Source organism: Ambystoma mexicanum, chromosome 14, assembly GCF_040938575.1.
Source record: "Ambystoma mexicanum isolate Mex_15411 chromosome 14, UKY_AmexF1_1, whole genome shotgun sequence".
NCBI lineage: Eukaryota > Metazoa > Chordata > Amphibia > Caudata > Ambystomatidae > Ambystoma > Ambystoma mexicanum.
The window spans coordinates 155,019,552-155,041,258 of NC_090940.1; the positions used below are offsets into that span (position 1 = coordinate 155,019,552).

Sequence of the window (21,707 nt, forward strand, 5' to 3'; positions counted from 1 at the left end):
TATTATTGTTGTTTTTAGAAATGTCATGTTTTTTTTTATTATTTATATATATATATAGTAAGTTACAAATAATATTGACTGAAAGCTACCTTGTCTGTCAACAAACCCCCTTCCTCACCCAACCCTATATTTTATCACCGAAACGTTACAATGTGGAAATGCTTACATGTTTGTATTTAATGAACTTTTGTGTCTCAAACAGGATTTATCATGGCATCGAATGGGCAGCCTGCAACTAATAGATATGTTAGATTTAGAGAAATGTTAGTGGCTAGATTAACATATTCATTTGAATGTGGTTTATCAATGTGTGCTATCGTGTTCTTCATCTCAATGTTTTGTCTGGTGTTACACTGGATTATAGCGTTCATCTCTACCGAGATGAACGAGGGGGGAGGGGGGAACAACACCACCCTTGCTCCTGGAACGAAAACAATTCCGACTGTAGGTATCAAAGAAGGTGATTTCTTGATCTGGGATGGAGCACACTTTGTGTGGGGATACTATACTACACCACCCACTGCTGTCCTCTCACAATGGAGAACCAAAAATGTAGATAATGACACAATGTCCCAACCTGGAACATACAACAACCACACGATCCCTCCCGCCCCAATTTCAAACAACGATCTCTTGTTTATTAATGAGGATGGAAAAGTGATTATGATGGCAGAACACACGCCCCTATATGAAGAATTAGAAAAGGGGGGTGGGAGGGAGGAAGGGGGGCCTGGTTCTTCACCTCCTATAACGAGAAGGTACAGAAGAAGGGAGAAAAGTAGGCGGAGAAGAGAGACTGGTGGAAAAGGGTATGATGAGTATTATGGGCTAGGGTTAGACAAAATGGAAGACCCACGACACCCTCACCAAGCAAATAAATGGTATGCAGATATGAGCACAACAGCTAAACAAACAACCAATGAGAGCTGTTATGTCTGCTCACTTATCCCCCATGCATCAGGCACACCTAAAGTATTGTTGCCACGAGAATTGCCCATTGTGGATGCCCAATGTCTCCTTCATCTCACGCTGTGTAGAATAAAGAACACTTTCCAAGCACACGATGTCTCTTTCAGAATGGTACAGAACAACAAAACGTGCTATTCGCAAGCGTCTGGAGTGATCTGCCTTAAAGAACCTTTCTTTGCAATACAAGGGACACTGTTTTTCGAAAACAAATGGAAAGACGAAGAAGTGCTGTGCAAGGCAGAAGCGCTGAAAGGTGTCCAACCGGACAAGTTGCGGTGGATGGAAAGAACGTGCTTGCCAATATGGAAAGAACACATCCCTAAACTAACATGGGTAACAGCGATGGAGAAACCCTTCAAGCTACAAAGTGAAATACAAAACGAACTATGTTTCAAGGGAGAAGGAAAAATGGCAATGGGAACGAACACGAACTGTAACAAAACTCTCACCATCCCGGATATGAAAAAAGGGACAGCAGCATTAATGGACACCTACTGGGTATGCGGAAACCAGGCGTACCTGCACCTTCCCCAATCATGGAGTGGTAGCTGCTCAATGGCCACCTTGCACTCGACACTAATGGTGATTCCAGAAAGCCATATTGACAGAAGTAACATGATGAAAGGAGGCTTGAACCAGAATGCAGCTTCTCCAACTACACAAGCGCACCTTTATGTCCTGTCCTCCGGGGGGAAGGAAGAAGAGCTCTCAAGAAACAAGCGAGCCTCGAACTACATATCACAAGCATCATCTGACTTATTGGCACAGATCCCAGACAAGTATCGCCTGTTCAGCTCCGTGGAAACATTCTTTGCTTCACTAGTGTCCAGTGTCCAAGCAAGAGCAAATGCAAAATGGCTCCAGATCACACGGTGGGAACTGATCCAGTTGGCCAATGACACTGAAGAAGGGTTCAACATAATAAAGGTGGAACTACGAGCTCTGCGACTAATGACCATGCAGAACAGGTATGTTCTAGACCTGTTGACAGCTATCGATGGAGGTGTTTGCCGAAAAATAGGAAGTGCGTGCTGCACGTTCGTACCTTCTGAAGACGCAGAAAATGGGTCCCTGTCCCACGTTATTGAAGCAGTACATAACCTGGGCGAGAAGATGAAAATGGAAGGTGGAGCTGAGGATAGCTCGTGGTTCGACAATATCTTCTCCTGGGTTCCCTCATGGCTTGGAGTGACAATGAAGTTCCTGATACCAATAGTGGTGATCATCCTTGTGATGTTCTGCCTGTGCCAGGTGGGCCTCCGATGTTGTGCTAATGCAGTCCCTAACGGTGCAATGATGATGGTGACAATGGGCAACTCCGGTGGTACAATTAAAGCAACACAAGAAGTACACGTGCAGACAGGAACAGACAACACCCCCAGGTACCAGTTAGTGCCTATGTGCCGTGACAAGTACATAGTAGATAAGCTATGGCACACCACGATTAAAGAACCACGAGACGTAGAACTGGAATGGTATGAGGAGGTCTGGGTAGATCTGGAAGAGACCGGCGACTGTATATATTTGACATGTACACCAGACGAGTATGCTAGGAGAGGTGAGAGCTTAAGGGGGGTGTGCAGAGCATGGATGCCTATAAAAGGAACCCCTGCATGGGATGGTGCAGTGTTAGAAGAACAAGAATGTAGAAGATTAGAAGAGCTAAAGAAATTCGTTACTTTAAGTAACGAAAGGGGGGAAATGTAGGGGAGGAATGGCCACGAGGCCCTCCTCACCTACAGCTCCCTCCCCAGGTGAGGACCATGGCTCGGTGGGAGCACCCTCATGCCACCCGGGCCCAGGTGGAGGGGGGTTCACCCGCCGACGACATTGCCCACACGCACCCTGTCTTTGCATTTACCGAAACTTAAGTTAGGCCTAGACGCCATCGTGCACAGCAAACATGGTGTGAGTTCAGCACACTGTAACGAGGCCCCCACCTTTGGAGGGCCTTTCATGCATCTCTGCCGCCTCAGCAGCCCTGGCAGATCCGCTGCGAGCGCGTTCCCATGAGAAAGTCGGAGATGAGCTAAACCCGAGATGCCAACACGGCAACATTATATTAGTAACAATGTGATATTGCACCCCGTATGACCCAGACCGCAAGGCCGGGGCAACGGGGAAAAAAGCTGAAGCATCACTATCTGAAGAAGGTAGAAAATAGTTCAAGTATTGGTGTTAATGAACTACCTCTGTTTAAAATGTGAACGAACCATAAAAATGTAACGTTATATGATATCCCTCCAGGTCTGGACTAATGCTGCTATAACCACGGAGAAAGATGTTGACCAAACGTGTAACCTCTATCTGTAAAAGTGTTTTTCAATAGTATGTAGAAACTTGAACTCATATATGTTTTCTGAATCACCCAAAGCGGCGAGCATCAATCTCTGTAGGCCATAACCTAGATATCCCTCGTATAACGTCTAATGTACATACAATACGCACACAATGTAGTGAACATAATGTTAGGTAATGAAATGGTACTGGAACCGACTGTATTAAAGAAATGTGTAACGAAAATGAAATATATATATATATATATGTGTGTCTGAATAACGTTAAAATGAGGCAGAACAGTATAAAACTTCTGCATTCACTGATCAGCAACGCACGAGGAAAATACCTTTGTGAGTATATGCAAGGTCATTCCCTCTCCCACCCCACCAAGCCTGCCAGATAAAAAAGCTAAGACTTGTGCTGCGCTCCCTCACCTCCCCCAACCAAGCTGGCGTTACTTCAGAGAGTCAGAGGCCCCGGCGCCGCAACCAAGGCCACAGCCCGCCACCTGTGTTATTTACAGCACGGTAATAAACCCACGGATGAACCCACTGATCTACCAGCACCCTCTCATAAATCCCCACGAACCCCCCCCAAGAATCCTGACCCCGTGTAAGGACGACCCCCATCATTGGGACAAGACACAGAGACCCATCTATATAATAACTTCTAACGCAGCAGACAGACATGTATCACTCGGCCCAGGTCCCGGAGCCCCGTCCCGTGACCTAAAATACCGGTCAATAAGACTCAGGTAAATCTCACCCCAACCAACAACCACCAGACCTCTCACGAGGTGCATTCCTCATGTGTTGCGTTTATTTTATAAGATAAGCTACGGAACAATTTATTAGTGAACGTAAATGTCATTTTCTGAATAACTGCAGTGTGCATGGCCTAGGGCAACTAAGACAGGAAAGGTATTCATCATTGTCACAGGCTGCCCCAGCGCACCAACACCGCACGGATGACCTCAAGCCGGCCTGCCAGGCCCAACCCAACCCACGAGGCTGACCAGTGACGTCGTCTTGCCAAGACCAACCATGCTGCAGCAACACCTATAGTTAGTCGACGATACCCAATCCCAATTAACTTGTGCCCCCTATAGTGTTTAGGTGTTGATGACGTTTTCTGTATTAGAAATACGCCTGTCTTTGCTATTGTCAGACAGAGCGCTCTCGTAGGTTGCAGAGTTCTTTGCATGCCTTATCCTTGGATAAACTCCCACTTACGCTCACCCGCACTCTGTCTTGGTCTTATTCCCACTACGGGAGAGTCCCTTATTGTCTCTCATTGCGGGGAGGATCGTGCTGAATTGGGGGCGCTTCCTTTCAATAACTAAGGGAAGTGAATCCCGCATTGAGAGAAGGATCACTTTTTTTTTTTTTAACTATGCTACAATGGCAGTGTGAACCAGACAGAGGGATGCCAGGAGAAAGCAAAGGGAATTGAATCCAATACTATGGAAAAGCCAAGTGTACTGCATTAGGAGGACAGACGTGAACCCGATTGAGGGATGTTCACAGTGAACAGTTGGTCTGAGCCCGACTGAGGGAGGCTAACATAAGTATAGTCCAGCTGAGAGGGATCCAGGATGACAGAGATTCACCCACATAAAGATTACCAGAAGGAAATTTGTTTTGTTATTTTGACGTTTCAGGACCTGTAATCTTATGTTGGGGAAAGCCCAGGAGTTTGCTGTGCTCAGAAGTCCCGCCTTGTCCCATGCTAAAAAACGTGTGGAAGTGAGACCCCAGCTATAACATCCTGACTTATTATTTTGTGAACACTTCTTTCTTTTCTTGTGAACATTATCCCACACTATTTTTGTGAACTTAGAGGTAAGGATTGGCAATAGTTATTTTTTTTAGTATAAGCCCTTTTATTTGACAAGACGCCACAAAGACTGCCTTATTATTATTGATGGTCGTAGCTTGCTCCCATCTTAGGTTTAGATTAGGCGTTTTTCTCATTTTCGCACCCGTTTATACAGTTTATTAAACACCCTTGAACTGTGATCACTTGTGTCTGTTGTTACTGGTGCCACCATGAGTTTCTTGCAGAGAACTGCATGAATCTAGTAGGGTAAACTGCACCATTAGTAGGTAAAGGCTGCTTTTCATGTTGGATTTGTTGGTATGTGTTAAAAGTGAAGTGTTCTTTAGAGCCAACTTTATGCAATGCCTGTTCTAGAGTTTGATGAAAATATTTAAGTGATTTGGGCTTGTTGTTCATACTTACAGTAGTACAATCCCATTTCACACAATAACTCGCAAGAGGGTATACTAAGATCAATGAGTGGAGATGAGAGCTTTTATTGTGTCGAAGTGTCTTTCTAAAGCTCTTTTATTTATTTAATTTTTTGGGTATTTATGATGTGCCTATACACAATGTGTTTTGTGGTGCAACAAGCCAAGAGGGTGGGGGAAAGGAAGGACAAAACAAGAATGATCTTACTAGGGCTTGTGGCATTCGGATCATGCAAGTGCAGTAAGAGAAGTGCATGGGAGAGGGGGGAGTTCCGATCAGGGCAGAAGGGCCTGTGAGAAAAAGCGAGTGCCAGGGGAGGACCATGGGACACGGCCAGTGAAAGCAGAGAGTGCAGGGGAAGGAAGGTCCATAAGAAAGTGCGAGGTATGAGGCTGGAAGGGCTATGAGGGTGCAGGCCCAGCTAGGCAAATGCGGGGGAGTAACCTGGAAGGGTAGGTGCAGGTAGAGGGGGAGCGGGGAGTCATGGAAGACCAAGTGCAGGGGTAGACTGGGCTAGGGGGGCCTGGTACCCTGTAAGACTCTAAAGGAACAAAGCAGCCAGTCAAGAGGCAGACGGGGACATTAGCAGGGGAGGGGTAGAGGGAGGGAAAACGAGAAAAGGAAGGTCTTGAGAAGTTTCCAGAGCTTAACACGATCAAGTCAGAGAGGGGCAGGTAGGCCATTCTAGGGGGAGGCAGCTGCAGAGGAGAGAGATCTACCTCCACTCTCTGCTTGGAAAACCATCTGATCTGCAGAGATTTAAAGCTAGATGACTGAAGCGCTCTAGCAGGGAGGTATTTAGGGAGAGAGAGTTGGGTATAGCGAGGTCCCAGGCCCCAGAAAGCCTTGTGGATGATGCAGAGGGTCTTGAACTTGATCGTCGCAGCCCTGTTCTGGATTAGTTGAAGGGGGGCGATGGGAGGAGTTAGGCAGACTGAGGAAGAGGCTGTTGCAGTAGTCCAACCTGGAGAGGACCAGAACTCTGGAGACATCGAGTTTCTGGGGGGAAGGTGGGGAAAGGGAGAATGCCTCTGAGGAAGTGCAGCCGAAATTGGGCCTTCTTGGCAAGGTCTGTGATGTGTGGAGAGACGAAGAGAGAGGAGTCGAAGATGACTCCAAGTTTTTTGCCTTACAGGAGGGTGAGGGGAAGGGGGCCCATGGAGGGCAGCCAGATTGATGGAAGGAAAGAGGGGGGAGGGGTCCCAATGAGAAGGATCTCTGTCGTACTGGCATTAAGGCAGAGATCGTTAGCAGTGCACCATGCCTGGATAACAGGCAGGCAGTGGTCGAAGTGTACGAAAAGAAGTAGTGGAACTATGTTCCCTACTGACCTGCACCGCTCCCCACAAACCCCATTGAGGCACCCCCTCCCATGCACAATACAAACCCCAAAACACATGCGCCTGATGTTGAAGGGAACATCCAGTGCAGTGCACTGAAAGTGTAAGTTTCAATGTGTTCCTACACCTTTATTTTAAAACGAAACCGTTCCAGAACGGTTTCTTTTTCAAATAAAAGCATAGGAACGGTAAAACCTATTTAAAAGAAGTATAGGAGCACCGCTCCCGCCCACTTCGACCACTGCAGACAGGCAGTCAGGAATGAGAGAGGAAGAGGAGGAGGTAGAGGAGGGGAGCTTGAATGAGAGATGCGTGTCATCCACATAACACTGGAAGTTAGGAGAGAACGTGGCGATCAGATGGGCTAGAGGTGCCATGTAGATGTTGAAAAGCCAATTCGAGAGGAGACACCGCAGGTGAAGAGTGAGATGGTGGGGAGAAAATGGCCCTGTTGAACCTGCGAAGGTCAGTCCGAGATGAAGGAGGTCAACCAGTCCAGAGCCAGGTCGGTGATGCCAAGGGTATCACAGAGCCGATTTATTAGGGTGGCATGATTGAACACTGTTGTCTCCAAGTGATTATAGTTCCTAAACATGACCAGAACAAGAATACTTTTTCTATAGCCTCCTTGATTTCCTGCAATATATTGGTCCAGAAGATCCATGCATTAACGCAAAACGATAAATAGCCTCTAAATAGTTTTGATGGATCTAGCATCAGACTTTTTTCGACTGTATTTAACGTTCTTGCTAATAGCTTTGAAAGACTTAAAGGATTACAGCCCAGTCATGTGCCACAGTATCCTGAATGAGTTTAATATTGAAATAGCAAGTAGGAGTTTGTAACTTTGAAGCAAGGCGGCTTCTGAATCTTACTCTCCATTTATACATCTTATTCACCGAGCAGTCTTGTTTTTTCAGATGCACCTTTCACCGGTTTCCTTTTGTAAAATGTTTTGCCTTACACCCAGTACTGCTTGTGCCTTAAACCTAGATCCTGCATTTAGCCAGTCCAACTCTAGCAGCTCCATGTCCAGTTCAAGGAATTTTGCTGTGTAACCTTTTAGTGTTGAGTTTCACACATCCCAGATATCGATAAGTGCAACAGGTTTCACATGTAGCATGAAGACCTCTTCAGATTAGTCGATGTAATACATTCTAGTAGACCAAAAAGCGGTCAATTTTCAACCTCTTTTACTTGTAGTGATTGACTGGTAACGTTAATGCTTGTATGACTGTTTTCTTATCACCCCCCTTCCTATTAGTTTTCTCTCTCACTCCTGTTAGTCCTGCTTAACCTGTTGGCTGATGCTACAATACGCTCGAAGGGAGCACCCTACTGTTCTTTTTATCATTAGTTTTGTTTTCTCCATTGCTTTATATTTGTGCGTTCCTAACGGTATTTAAAATATATATGTATAAATAATATTTTCAAAAATAAAAAAGTGAAACTTGATTAATTACGTGGCAAAAGATTGTGAAGTTGTAACATTTACATAAATAATTGAACTGAGATACCACCATTTTTAAGTCCAGGTCAGTATTTTAGGCTGTTATTTTCTGAAGTTTGCATGGTAAGAAGGCCGAGCAAGGACTAAGTGTTGGGTAAGATTTCCACAGAGCTGGTAAATCTTCCTTTACTGGTTCAACTCCAGAACCTTTTGCTTTTCTAGTGGGATATTTTTCATTAATACCTCAGTGAGTGGGAACCTTTTCCCACACTCGCCTGTCTTTAACTCTTTTTATGAGTGTCATTTTTAAGACTCTCCATAGTGTCTTTTTAAAGTTATCATGTCTAACAACTTATTGGCAATACGTGCCTGTTGTTGCTGGGTTGCCCTAGGGGCTCCCCATTTAACTTTCTTGTGCTAACCTTGAGTGAACTGCAGTTCTCAAGGGTAGAAAGGATCTTTGGATCCCTTTTACATTTTATTCTGTGAAACCAGCACACCCAACCTTATGTGGAGTGCTGGGGAGATACAATGTATCCCCTTTCACATTAAAACTAACAGTTCTGTTACAGTGACAAGCTTACCTTTAATGGCTGGTGGCAGTGATACCTTTTACTAATTTGGTGCACCTTTACCGCGGGCTGTAATCACAGCTGCAGTAAAGGCCCCTTAGGGTGCTCATTTTACCAAAATGGCCCCGGTCTACTTTTTCTGCCATTTTAGTGTTTGTCGTTTCTTGTTCCTTCCCCTGACATCCAGGGTGGGAAATTCCTTTGTTTGAGTTTTGTTTTTGGCGGGAGTCCCCTGGACACCCCGCCCAGGCTCCAGTCAGTCTGTAAGCATAGGAAGTGGGGGAGGAGTCCAAAACTTCCCCCTCCTTTGTCTTAGGACTTCCTTCAACTGGGCCAAATCCCAGTGGGGGGTTGGCTGTCCTGATTGGACAGCCAAACGCCCCTTTCTTATAAAATGCGGGGAGAGAATGCAGAGGTTGTGTTGCAGTTCCTGATAAATACTGGAAACCTGGACGCTGAAGTCATGTCGACCACTGGAACAGAAAACCGAAGAGGATGACGAAAGAAAAGCGGCGGGAATGATTTCCAGCGACCGGAGAGCCTGCTGTGTACCCAGAGCCTGCTGCAGCCCTTCCTTCCGATCGACCTGGGGTCTCCGAAAACGACGACCTGAACCCAGAGCCTAGTGAGACCCACTAGACTTAAGAAGACCTGCATTTTGAGCCATCCCACGGGTTGCTGCGACCTTGCGTTCTTGCAATACCCCAATACCCTGGGACCTCCAGCCACTGTGCGGTGCACAGTGTTCCGAATTCCAAATCTCGCTGAAACTTCGTGGGCATCCTGGTGTATCTCCAGAGACACGAATCGAGTCCAAAAAGTCCCCTCACAAGAGTGCTGGACCTTTTAAACAACGCAAATTCAATCGCAATTTTCTGTCGTCTTATGTGCTCCTTGAAAAGGCGCCAAACCCGCAGAACCGCATTCAGCCGCGAGAGAAATCTTGCCTAGAGCCTTCTTCATCGATCCCTGCTGCAAAGTTCCTTCTGAGGTCTTGTGTTCGGTATCCAGGACAAGGAATCCACTGACCGGGTATTTGGCTGCAGTCCCTGAAGTTCTCCTGCTGCAATCTCTTCTTCATTCCTGAGGTACTGTGTTGGCTTGAGAATATACTTACCTTAAGCCTGTGGGGATTTCTGTGTAGTCCTGGGGTGTTCTGTGATTGGGAGGTCCCTCATCCAGTGCACCCGGTCCCACTGCTAGAATCTTGCTGGGGTGTCTTCTGTGAAGCCCCTGGACCCTCTTCTAACCCTAGAAGTAAAGTACTCACCTGTTTGCCCAGTTTTCCTAAGGAACTCTGACTTTTGCTACTAAAGAACTTATTCTAACACTGCCTGTTGGTCACTAGTCCTAGTAACCCCCCTTCTGCCACTGAGAACACTCATGCTCTAAGGGAAAGACTTTGAAGGGATTGGGACTTCTGCCTAGAAAAGAAATCAAGTGTTTTACTTACTTGTAAAGAGTTGGTGGGTAACTGTAATTCTCAGAGTGAACAGTTACAAAAGTTCTTACTGATCTTGAATGCGTGATGCACTATTCTTAAAAGTATGGTTAACATCTTTTCTTCATTAGCCACTGTTTTACCAGTCTAAAAGAAAGTAGATGTGAAGGTATTTTACTCTCCTGTGATTAGGTTGTGCCTCTTTACAAAAGTAAGGTGTTGGTTTCACCAGATTATTCCTATAGGGTAATTGTATGAGTGTCCTCCAACTGTTGGTATCACCAGGTTAGTCCTGCTAGGATAACTGTATGAGTGTCCCCCATCTGGGTCTTGCTTCCCCTGACTTGCTTCTAGCATGTCCTTAATAAGTCTACATTAGGTTGTTGCCTACCTAGAATAACTATTCAGTAAAGTGTGACATTGGGGTTTACTTTCCCCTGCATTATGAAGTTAAAGTAAGTGGGTTTTACTTACCTTGTGTTAGCTGTGTGCCATCCAAAACAAGTTACCAGAGTTATTGCTTACCTCAATATGGGGTTCCCTGATTTCCAAAGCATCTGTAATTGGATATTACATCCTTAGGTTTTACTCACCTGGTATAATTGTGTGTTATGACATAAGTAGTTATGGGTTTTTACTGCACCTTGAATAAGTGTTTCACTATTCACCAAAAGTATATTGTCCAGTTGACTGTTTATGAGATTTGTTCCAAGAGTCATTGTACAACTGGAAGGGCCTACTGTCCTTGTATTACCAAAAGTAATCTAAAAGTAACCATTGGTCTTTTACTCCCAAAGAATAGGCTTGACCTATACTAAATGTGTATAACAAGGTTTTGACTTCCCTAGAACTACTGTTAGGTGTTCCAAATAAGGTCTATACTTGGGTCTGTGTACTTTCAAGTATAGTGTTGTGTTTTTATATTGTGATTTCATATAATGTGTTAGTACTTACTTAACCCCTAGATTTATCTGAGCCTACCTGTATTTAAATAAATCCTTTATTTTTACAATACATAGTGGTTCAGTGTTTCTTTGGATCATTTGTATTACAATTTTCACTTGTACTGTATCTACTGCCCTCTCTCCCTCCTAAGATAAGCCTGGCTGCTCTGTCTACGCTACCCCAAACTCAGGTGGTACAGCCTTATACTAAGAGTGGAGTCTTGTACTGCCTCAGTAGAATGGTTTTACTAAGCCCTTAGTTGGACTTCGGAAAAACTGTCCTAACACTAAGTATGCCTCACTCACAATGAAAGTAATGTTAATCTTGTGGTCATTTTACTAGTTGCAGAAACGTGGTGTTAATTTTGAGAGAACCATTATCAGAATATTCAGTGTTGATTCCACGCTGAAGGCTCCAGGGACCACGTCTAGCAGTATTGAGGATTTTGGAGGCAGACTATCAGCACAGATAACATTGTGAGCGAAGAACAAGGAAATATTCCATTAAGAAATATGATCAATATTTCTATTAGATGGAGCAAGAGGAAGAGAGTTTAATTAAGGCGGATTGGAAAATTTGAACTTATCAGAAGTATTGGAAACAAGAACAATAATTTAGTTCAAGATGGGCTCGGATCTACACCAAAGGGAATCTGGTAGTAAAACCAGGGGAAGCTGAATGCCTGGTGGGTATTTTTGCTTTTGAATAAGGTTGCTAGGTCTGGTCTGTTTACTTTTCTCTCAGTGTATGGGTTGAAGATAAGGATAGTATTTTGTTTTGATGGTAGGGAAGCTGACAGCAGTGCAGAAGATGTTGACACCTGGAAGCCATTGAACACAAGGCAACGGTAGATTGCTTGAACTTAAAGTGTCCATTTCAATTTCTTCTGCTTGAAAAGAGCAGTGCTGTGTGGTCTTGCATCATAGGAGATAGAAAGCCCCACCATTTGCAGTACAGTTGTTGCGATTGAGAAGTTGCACAAAAGAGAATAAAGAGCAACAGTTGTTCATCCGCGTTTAGATAAGTATGCTTTCTTTTGAAGAGTTTGGTTTGGTTTGGATTGGTGATGAGAACGGAGCAAGACAAATTAGTGACTCTGGTATTTCTAGAGACTGCCTTGAAATTAAGAAAGTAAAGGCTTTCTTGCATTGGCATATTTCCATCAACATTACCAGGCAAACTATACAAGTGCACTGGGCCCCAGCATGTCGACTGCTACTTAAGTGTCTCTAAATTCCATAATTTACATACCCCATTTAATACCATTGAGGCACTATTCCCTTCCTTTATTTGAAAAGCTCCCAATTCTGTTAGGGAAATGTATGTGTGGGTTGGGCGAAGGGATCAAGCAGATTGGATAGGCGGTGGGACTAAAAGAAAGGGCTGCTTCCTCTGGGTTTATTAGTAATCTGTCACAAGGATAAGTGATGGTTGGCATCAGGCAAATATGAATGGGTGGAAGAGAGAAAGAGGTGTGTGTCCCTTCTTGTTCTTTGTTACTCGAATTGGGGGCAATTTTTCAACTCTCATGCCAGTAATATGCCAGAAGGCAACACTTCATGAGATTCCGTTTCGAGGATGATTCCATATTTGGTAATATCAATTTCTACCAAGTGGCCACATACCATGTTAATGTTAAAGGTCATTTGTACCGCACTCTATCACCACCGGAGTGGTCCCCTGGCTCTCTGGCGGCTCTGAAAGAGGGAGGGAGAGGTGGGTTAGTGGGTGAAGGCTGGAAAAGTGCAAGATTGCAGTGATGTGCTGTTGGCCGCCTCAGCCCGGTGGTTCCGTCGGCTGGGCCTGGGGTGTATGCGGCCGGTAGTCGTCGTGTGCTGATGTGCGAGTCTGTGTGTTTTTGTTTTGTTGTTGCAGTGTAGTGAAGTTCGTGCGGTTTGTTGTGCTGGAGGTTTGTGGTTGTGTTTGGTTTGGAGTTTGAGAGGTGTATGCAGAGAAGGAAATTGTTAGTGGTATTGGTTAGTTGGTATCTCTACCCTGGATTGACCAGTTGGGCTCGTGTAATCCTACACGACTGGGTGCTTGCGCACCCTGTGCCTCAGAAGGTACGTGCCCGTTTTGCATTTAGCTGTCCCCTCCGTCTGCTCCCTCAATAACTTTGCATGCTCCTCACCCCCACCCACATGACCAGCGCACCTGCTAGTGTCCATACTTCAGATTGTGTGGTGATTGGTGGTATCTCGTCCGTTCCACAACCCCGTGGTACCTAGTTGTAGCTGTACGGGCGGTGGGGGATGGTAAGGATTGGCTGGGGTTGTTGACTCCGTCTCCCTGGGTCTTGCAGGTGGACCCCTGTGTCCAGCGTCAGCCCTACTGGTGCTCAGAGTAGTTCTGTCGGTTCTAGGGGCTTGTAAATGTCCTTTCCTGTTGAGTCATTTGTCTTACTGTTGTTTCGTCATTTGTCTCAAATGAACTGCAATGGAATGGTTCCACTGCCTTGTGTTCCTGCGCTCTGGCAATCCTTCCTCCCAGAAAGCTTATTCTTTCTTCTACTGACACTTTCAATTTAGAGAAAACGCACTTGGGAAAAGGAGTTTGGGTTGATCTCTATTCTTGTGCTCCCCTTTCGTCCTAGCTGATTTCAAATTGAAGTCTCACATCCACATGCCTGAGGGTGACGAGGATCACTAGCTCCTCTTTGGCAGGTCCGGCGCTGTGTGTGTTTGCCATCTGCATGAAGCATCTGAAGACTTCATGTTTGAATGCTTCCACAGCCCAAAAATTCTGATATCCAGTGAATTTGAAACTGGTGCAATTCCTTACCCTCTGCTCCCAGCACATGGGGGTACCCCCATTTGTCCCTTACGTGTCAACCTTTGTCCATGCCATTCTGTGCTTTCCAGACAGTCCCTCCTGCCTCTCTCTGACCAGTCAGCCATTTCCATTTTGCTTTACAACGTAGCCATTTCCATTTTGCTTTACAACGTACCGCCTTCCTTGGTCATCACTACCTCAAATCTTCACCAGTTTCACCTAATTGGTCAAACATGTTATTTATTTGGCTAGTCAATTTCTCAGTCTACTCCAACATACATGTCCAGAATGCTTTTTTGGGGGGGTTGGGGGGAGAGTGAAAGGACACACGTATGGGTGACTGGTGGCCCCCTCCTCTTCCAGGTTGTGGTCTCTCTTGCTCCCCTTTTGTGCATTCATTTGTAAAATACTGTTTAAAGGAATGGATAAAATATAAATGGAACAAACAGAATTTCTGTTTTTGCCAAACTCCTGTTTCCTTTTGCACTGCAATCAAACTCTACTTCCTTGTAAATGAAGGTTCTGTTCAAGTTGTACTATTGCTGCCTGGATAAGAAACCCACCTGCACTTGAACGCCACTATGCGACGTATGAGCTAGCCTTATAAAGTGAACATTTCTGCAAGATCTTCTGTTTTCTTTATTTGTATTTAACGCTGTTCCCAGCTAGTGTTAGAACAGTACAACTGCAATACCAAACTGATTATGCTTTAACTATACCTAAACAGTTTTAAATGAATGCATTACATAGATTCACAAGCAAGTGATGTGAACTCACTCATTCAGTTTGTAAGTTGGCTTGTGATCATCCGATGAAAATGTACCCTTAAATTGCAGTTCTACCTTTTGATGTTCTAAATGTAATAACCAACACATTGCGCTCCTTAGCCCCCCCGCGCCCTCTTGCATCCCATTGCTGTCCTTCATTTGCTAGTTTTTAAAAAGAACAGTTTACCAAGTTTTTGGACAATTGCATTCTTGATCCTGTCTGCCGTGTGAAGTGCAAATGTTGACTTTAAATAATGCAGGTGTAACTTTATGGATCAATATATAAAGAAGAGACAGAGCTACATGTACAGGTGCTGGTCACAAAGGAATATGACCTACAGAGGGGACCAGACACATCTAAAAAATGACCACACAATTTTTAATAATAAATCAGCAAGTTTAAAAAAACATGATTAAAATCAGCGGTCCACAATACAAAGATTACAAAACTTCACAGGAAAAACATAGGAACACGTAATAGGCAATCAATTGCTAACTAAAACAAGAAAAAACAGTATACACTTCGGGCAACCTGTTGTGTATCAGAATCCATTTGGATTAATATGCCATTTTATAACGTCTCTTATCAATCTAGAGGGCTGTCTCGACATGTTTGTTCACAAACATTCATCAGGAGAAAACAGTTTCAAAGGAAAACCTAGTTCTTATAGACTCACAGACTTGATCTGAGTCAATTTCATAGCACCTTATGGTATGCTCGTGGGGGCTCACAACTTCAAAAGTTCAGTTAAAAGTAGAAAGGTGAATCTGTCCTGCCTGTTGGACTTGGAGGCAGGTCGTGGGAGGCTAGGATTTGGGAAAAGTATCCAATATCCTTAGGTGGTGCGGCGCTACACAAGTGCTGAATCTGCCTGTCAGCGATCTAGATGGGTGTCCTGTTGTCAAAATGACGCAGCACCAAGCAATAAGCCAAAGAAACTAGAGTGAAGTGTCCACACTACTGCTTAAAGGCGTGGTCTAGTAAAAATTTTTATTGTCCCTACGGGTCGACCATGTTTTTTTTAAAGCCTAAGTGGCTCAATTTTAGAAAACTTTCCTATGGACCTTACCCGAGTTTTCGTCCATTAAACGCACGCGAAAACAGGCACCAGGGAGCTGCCATTTTGTGATAATCCTATCACTTGCCGTATCGCCCTGGCTGACCTGCTTTTGCGGCACTAAATCAATTCCCCCGCCCCTGAGGCTGACATTATCCAAACATTCATATTCCCCGCCTCTCTCCGTGACGTTACTGTGCTGCGTAGGCAAACGTGCCCAGTCGTCTTCTACGCGACTTCACACAGAACCCGGAAACCAACACAGACCATCTCACAACACAGCACGCCACAATTCGGAATATGAAACTGTACTTTAAAATCAAACAGCAACACGGTACATTTGGTAAAGTACATTTATTTGACATTAAATGTTTAGAGAATATTCAGCAATTACCATATGAAATCCAAAAGCCATTTATTTTCTTTTATCTGTATCCGCAATGGTACACAGGGTGTTGCTTTTCGTTAAAAGAAGCACTTTGGAAGCACGGTGAAGCGCAAGACTGTTCCATCAACTAGGCACTAGTCCATCGTAAAGGTTGATATGTTGCTTCTAGCCACTAGTACAGCGTAAGGGCATGTGGGCCCTTGGCGATCGTCCCATAAAATTGTCAGTGTGCTCCAGTTGTTCATACGAAGCTGCAGGTGTCTCACGAAGAAACCGTCTGCCGGTGTCTCAAACCGATGATAGTAGCAGAAGGGGAGCAAATACCTGTTATGAAAACAAAAAAATTATAATTAGTCTCGCCAGCCGATCTTCATTAATATTACTCATTTTATTTATTACAGCCGATCAGAAACTATTTGCTTGCAAGGATAGTTCAATGGAGTATGTTCGGCTCTAAAACCAATGCGAAAAGTAACGAGATAAATCGAGGCCAACACACAATGATAAACGACAGTTAGTCTACATGCGTGTGGAATGATATGATATATGAAATGGCATTTGTAACGCACCTATACACAAGTGTTTCAAGGCGCGACAAGGCAGGTGGGGAACAAGGGCAGACAGACAACGATCCTACTAGGCCAGGTGTCTTTCTGATCGCGCATGGGGAAGGGGGGAGGGGGGTAAAAGTGCTGTACATGGTTAGTCGAATACAAGATAAATAATAGGGCCAGCTGGTGGCAAGTGCAAGTTAAATGCTGGGAAAAGGGGCTGAAGGATACAGAGACAGTCCCGTAGTGCAGGTAGGAAGTGCAGGGAAAAGTGGCTGGGCCAAGGACCGAGATCGGTGAGACAAGTGGACCTGCATGCCCATGTGCCCACTACGAACACGTTTTCCTTGCTTTTCCTAGCTCTTCATTCATTCATTTATTCATGCATCCATTCATTAAATCTTCATTCCGGTATAAAAGCGTCTAAAGATTTACTCACATTATATTTGAAATTTCCATTGTGTCTCTTCGTAATGCAGTCTGTAAAACGGACCGTGTTCTTGACAACGATTTTTCGTATACTGAACTAAAATGAAACTCGGTCTAGTTTCTGAATTTTCTGCCTTATCGTCTCTTACGTTATTGCGCACCCCCTTCAAATGTATTTCTTTCGGCATGGTCCCTGTCTCAAGGTCAAAAAACAATAGACCCTTATACTTCCAGTGCGACTTGTGGGCCTCTTCTGGGCGCGAGCTGAAAATCAAAGCCGCTGTCCTTCGCATTCTTTATTTGCAACATCACGTAGTAAAGGCATCTGTGAGAACTTGAAGTTTAGAATCCCTCTATGTACTGCGCCTCAATGTGCAAATGCGAACTGGCTTCTCTCCCAATTGCCACGGCCCGCTTGGCACGTTCTAAGGCCCCCAATTTTGTCCCCGTTGTCTGCGAGCTTTGCAGCCCAAATGGAGACATTTAATTTTTGGCGGAAGGTCAGGGAAAGTATAAAGTACCACAGGAGTTGAGTTAAAAGTGAGATTTATTTGTCTGTTTGTTTTATTATTTGCAATACGCAAGCCTCCCCTCCGTTAACAGTGCGCAACAGTGCGCAGCATTTACATTTACATGAGATGAGACATGAGAAAAATATATACATACACATAAATGAGGTGAATAGAGAGAATTCAAAGATGACACCCAGCTTGTTCACTGGGTTACAGGTACACTGTACAATAACATTTATTTACAAAAAGACAATCGTATTGCAATTATTTAAACCGGGATTTGTACTTCACAACCAGCTGTGCTTCGGGTGGGCATGGCACAGTTGCAATGTTCGGTGGCAATGGATCACTGCTCTGCAAAGAAACGTCCAAAATTCCATATCTGTGCTTCTCTAACACAGCAACAATAAGGCCTTTCACAAAGTCGAACTGCATTTCATCATAGACTGGTTTGATCACCCATTGCTTACTTCGTTTTGAAAACACCTTAGTGTAGCGAGGCATCCTTACTTTACCCCTAGTCCTAGATTGTTCACGTCCGACATTGCTGTTATGGGCCAAGACCGCTAGTAGAGTGCGATGTTTCATACCCCGAAAGCTAAAATGCAAGCGCTTAGGCACATATTGTGGAACACCTCCAAATCTCCTGTGTGACAGAATTCTGTCAGTCCTCTCAAATCTCTTGATAGAGTTTTGTCGAAAACAATCTTCTCAATGGCTTTGTGTGTCAGTGAAGATGGAATCAACCACTTCTTCTTCCGTGCCTCCTCTGGGGACAAAGGGCCATGTTCACATTGGTGGAAATGTTGATTTTCTGTCCAGCGGTGAATGTTGGTACAGTGGTGCATCAGTGACCGCCATTTTTCAAGTAGTATTTCCACTGACCCTTCACAAGTTTTTGAGCTCCACCAAAGATGGTTGGTGATGGAATGGGACCACTGCAAAATACTTTCAAAACCTTTTTTTTTTCCTGCAGCCGAGATTTTCTTACTGATTGATTTATCAAGATGCCACACGTCAAATTGATGATTAATATGTGGGAACTGCTCTCTCATTGTCTTGGCAATTGAAACGTGTCTGTCCGTGGCTATGAGGTCGATGTGCATTCCCCTTGTTTGTAGATATTCCACTGATTTTATAAACCCTAGTTTCTCCATGGCCACTGAGGATGTACATTGTGTTACCTGCACGACCACCGAACTCACAATTTTCTTACTATCCATGTCCTGAAAGTGGTAGGTGCAGTGCTTGGCAGAAAATCCAGGGCTGTCGCACTGTCCATCGCCGGCTAGCCTGAAACGTTTCCCTTCGAATGTACTTGCTAGAGACAATTGTTCAATTTTCCAAGCATCACTAATGGCCAGAAACAGATAATCACGTTGGTATATGTAGTACAGCGATTTAGAAATGAAATGGAGTCCCACAAACTGAAAGAAAGCCTCTAACTTTCTAAAACTGGAGCCACTAAAAAGTGATGCAGCTGCACACAGTAGATTGCCTGCTGGCATTTTCCCCAGCATCGTTTGTGCAGACCATGAAAACCTATGATTTAATCTACAGGCGGCATTTATTTTGACGTTACTGCCTTTTATTTGACGAGTCACATTAATCAATGGCTTCCCACATACTTTCCCCGGAATGCACACATTTCGGCATACTTATAATTTCCATCAAACAACTGTCGAATACAATGTATTTGCTCTCTTTCATTAGACTGTCATCCTGCGTCAACGTTGTTTCGGCCTGTGACGTTGCAGAGATTTCAACACATTGGAAAGTAATATCGCTGATATCAAGTTCTGATGCGTATATGGATGCTGCGGCTGGTTCATTCTCTGTCATTTCGACATCTATTACTTCAACAACGATGGGAGAACACAACAATGTCGACAGGTTTTTGGGTGGCAAATTTTTGGCGGGTGTAGATTGTGTGAATTGATCTGCAACTACTTCAGAGCTATCTTCAATACATTCAATAACATCATCTTGTGGTGGTGCGGTCACACTGTAGCAATGGTCGAATGCAACTTTGCTGTATTCTCCAAACACAGTTAATTCATGTTCAGGCCATTGGACATGAGCATCGCGAGCCTGAACACGCCTCGCCTCAATTAATAGTTCCTCCATAGTGTACATGGTCTGGCAAGCAACATCTCTCATTCGCTTCACTGTCTGTGTATGTATAGTTCTGACACCAACGGGTAACTGGAGGAGAGATTGGAAAACGGATGTTCAGTTTAAACACAAGATAAAGTGTAGTCCAATTGACTGGAAAAAAACATAAAATAGTCCCCAGCACAAACATTTTTTTAAAGTTATGAACTGTTTGTAACTAACCTTTTTTTGTTTTTTTTTCTTTGCAACTTTTTTTGACTCGACTTTCAACATCTGCACGCTGTAGCTCCGATTAGTTTCCGCATGTCCTCCCTTCCTCTTGCGCTGCAACGACTATATTTTCTGTATCCGCATAGACAGCACGGAATGAGGCTCCATCGTCTCCCTGAAACATAGTACTTTCATTACTATGTATCAAAATATTGTTAGCATAAAACACACGTGAGGACGAACACACAGGTACATCTCAATAGCCAAACACGATTTAAACATTGTGTGCAACAATCAAACGACAAGTATTCGACCAGTGATGATCTATTTCGATGGAGCTGTCAGTATCCATACCTCTGGCTCTGCATGGACTGCCATGAATGGTTGTATTGGAGAGGAGGCATCCGCATCTCCCTGAAACACAGTACTTGCATTAGTATGGTTTTCAATATTGGAAACATAACACACACTTGGGGTCGACGGCACAGGTACATATAAAGAGATAACCACAAATGATGCATTGTCTAAAACAATCAAGGAAAATATAAGTATGCAGATTTCATCGATTAATTTCTCCGATTCCTTTTATTTACATCTGCATCATCTAAATGGGATGTTGTGATTGTAGTGGAAGCTCCGTCGTCTCCCTGAAACACAGCACTTGCGTTAATAGGGAAGAAAGTATAGCAAATGGAATCACGTTATATGATCACGCATGATGGAGCTGTCAGTATCCATACCTCGTACTGCTGAAAAATATCTATGGATGTTGCAAATGTAGTGCGCACTTCCGAAAGCTGTTGCGCAGATTCGTATACGCATGGTCCCGCTTCCACTTCCCCTGGAATTACTTGAAAGTCAGGCTCTGCATCAAGTGCAGGGGTTGACGCTCCATCAACTGCCTGAAACATAGTACTTGCATTAGTGAGGATTACAATAGTGAAAACATAACGCACACCTGGGGTCGACAGCACAGGTACATATCAACGGCTAACCACGAATGAAACATTGTGTAGAACAATCAAACGACAAGAATTCCAGCTCTGATGATGACGCTCGATGGAGCCGTCAGTATCCATACCTCCTGCTGGTGAAGAACATCTAGAAATGTTGTAGATGTGGCGGACGCTTCAGCATCTCCCTGAAAGACAGTACTTGCATTAGTATGGATAACACTAATTATAACTGAAAACAAACACCAGTGGACGATAACTAAGGTATATATCAATTGGAAAGCACTAACCAAACATTCGGTAAAATAATTACACGATAGAATAAAACTATTACTTGACATGCATAAAACAAGTCTGTAGCGGCTTAGCCTAGTAAGATTACCTGATACGCGCTAGAAGTGGTTGATAACTGCGACCACGTCAAGGATGTAGAATGTTCTTGCTTCAGATCCAAGAGATAGTCAAGAAGTTGTAAAGGTAAATTAATGAATGATAATGAAATGCCAATATTAAAAATAGCCATGTAAGGCGACAGAATACTTGAAAAATGCTCAATACAGCACAGTTCCCTGTTCCCATATATATACATTGCGTTTGTGGGTTATGAAATCGAAAAAGAATATATTGATAAATATCATTATTCAAAAAACTATACACTCACATCAATATCGAAATTATTACAAGGGATAGAACACCTACAATATC

At 44.0% G+C, this 21,707-nt stretch overlaps 2 protein-coding genes across 3 annotated transcripts in view; one reads left to right on the forward strand and one right to left on the reverse strand.

The window, feature by feature from the left end:
* Window positions 1-21,707, reverse strand: part of HAUS2 (HAUS augmin like complex subunit 2) — a 483,701-nt gene that overhangs the window by 433,508 nt on the left and 28,486 nt on the right. The window lies entirely within an intron of this gene.
* Window positions 1-21,707, forward strand: part of LRRC57 (leucine rich repeat containing 57) — a 213,809-nt gene that overhangs the window by 168,313 nt on the left and 23,789 nt on the right. Inside the window, exon 2 of one of the 2 annotated variants that reach the window (XM_069638775.1) lies at window positions 203-2,843. The exons of the other annotated variant lie outside the window; for it this stretch is intronic. Within the exon in view, the coding sequence (XP_069494876.1) occupies window positions 211-2,676 (2,466 nt within the window). The 5' untranslated portion in view covers window positions 203-210 and the 3' untranslated portion in view covers window positions 2,677-2,843. Of the gene's footprint in view, window positions 1-202; window positions 2,844-21,707 lie in introns of those variants that run through there. 2 annotated transcript variants of the gene reach the window in all.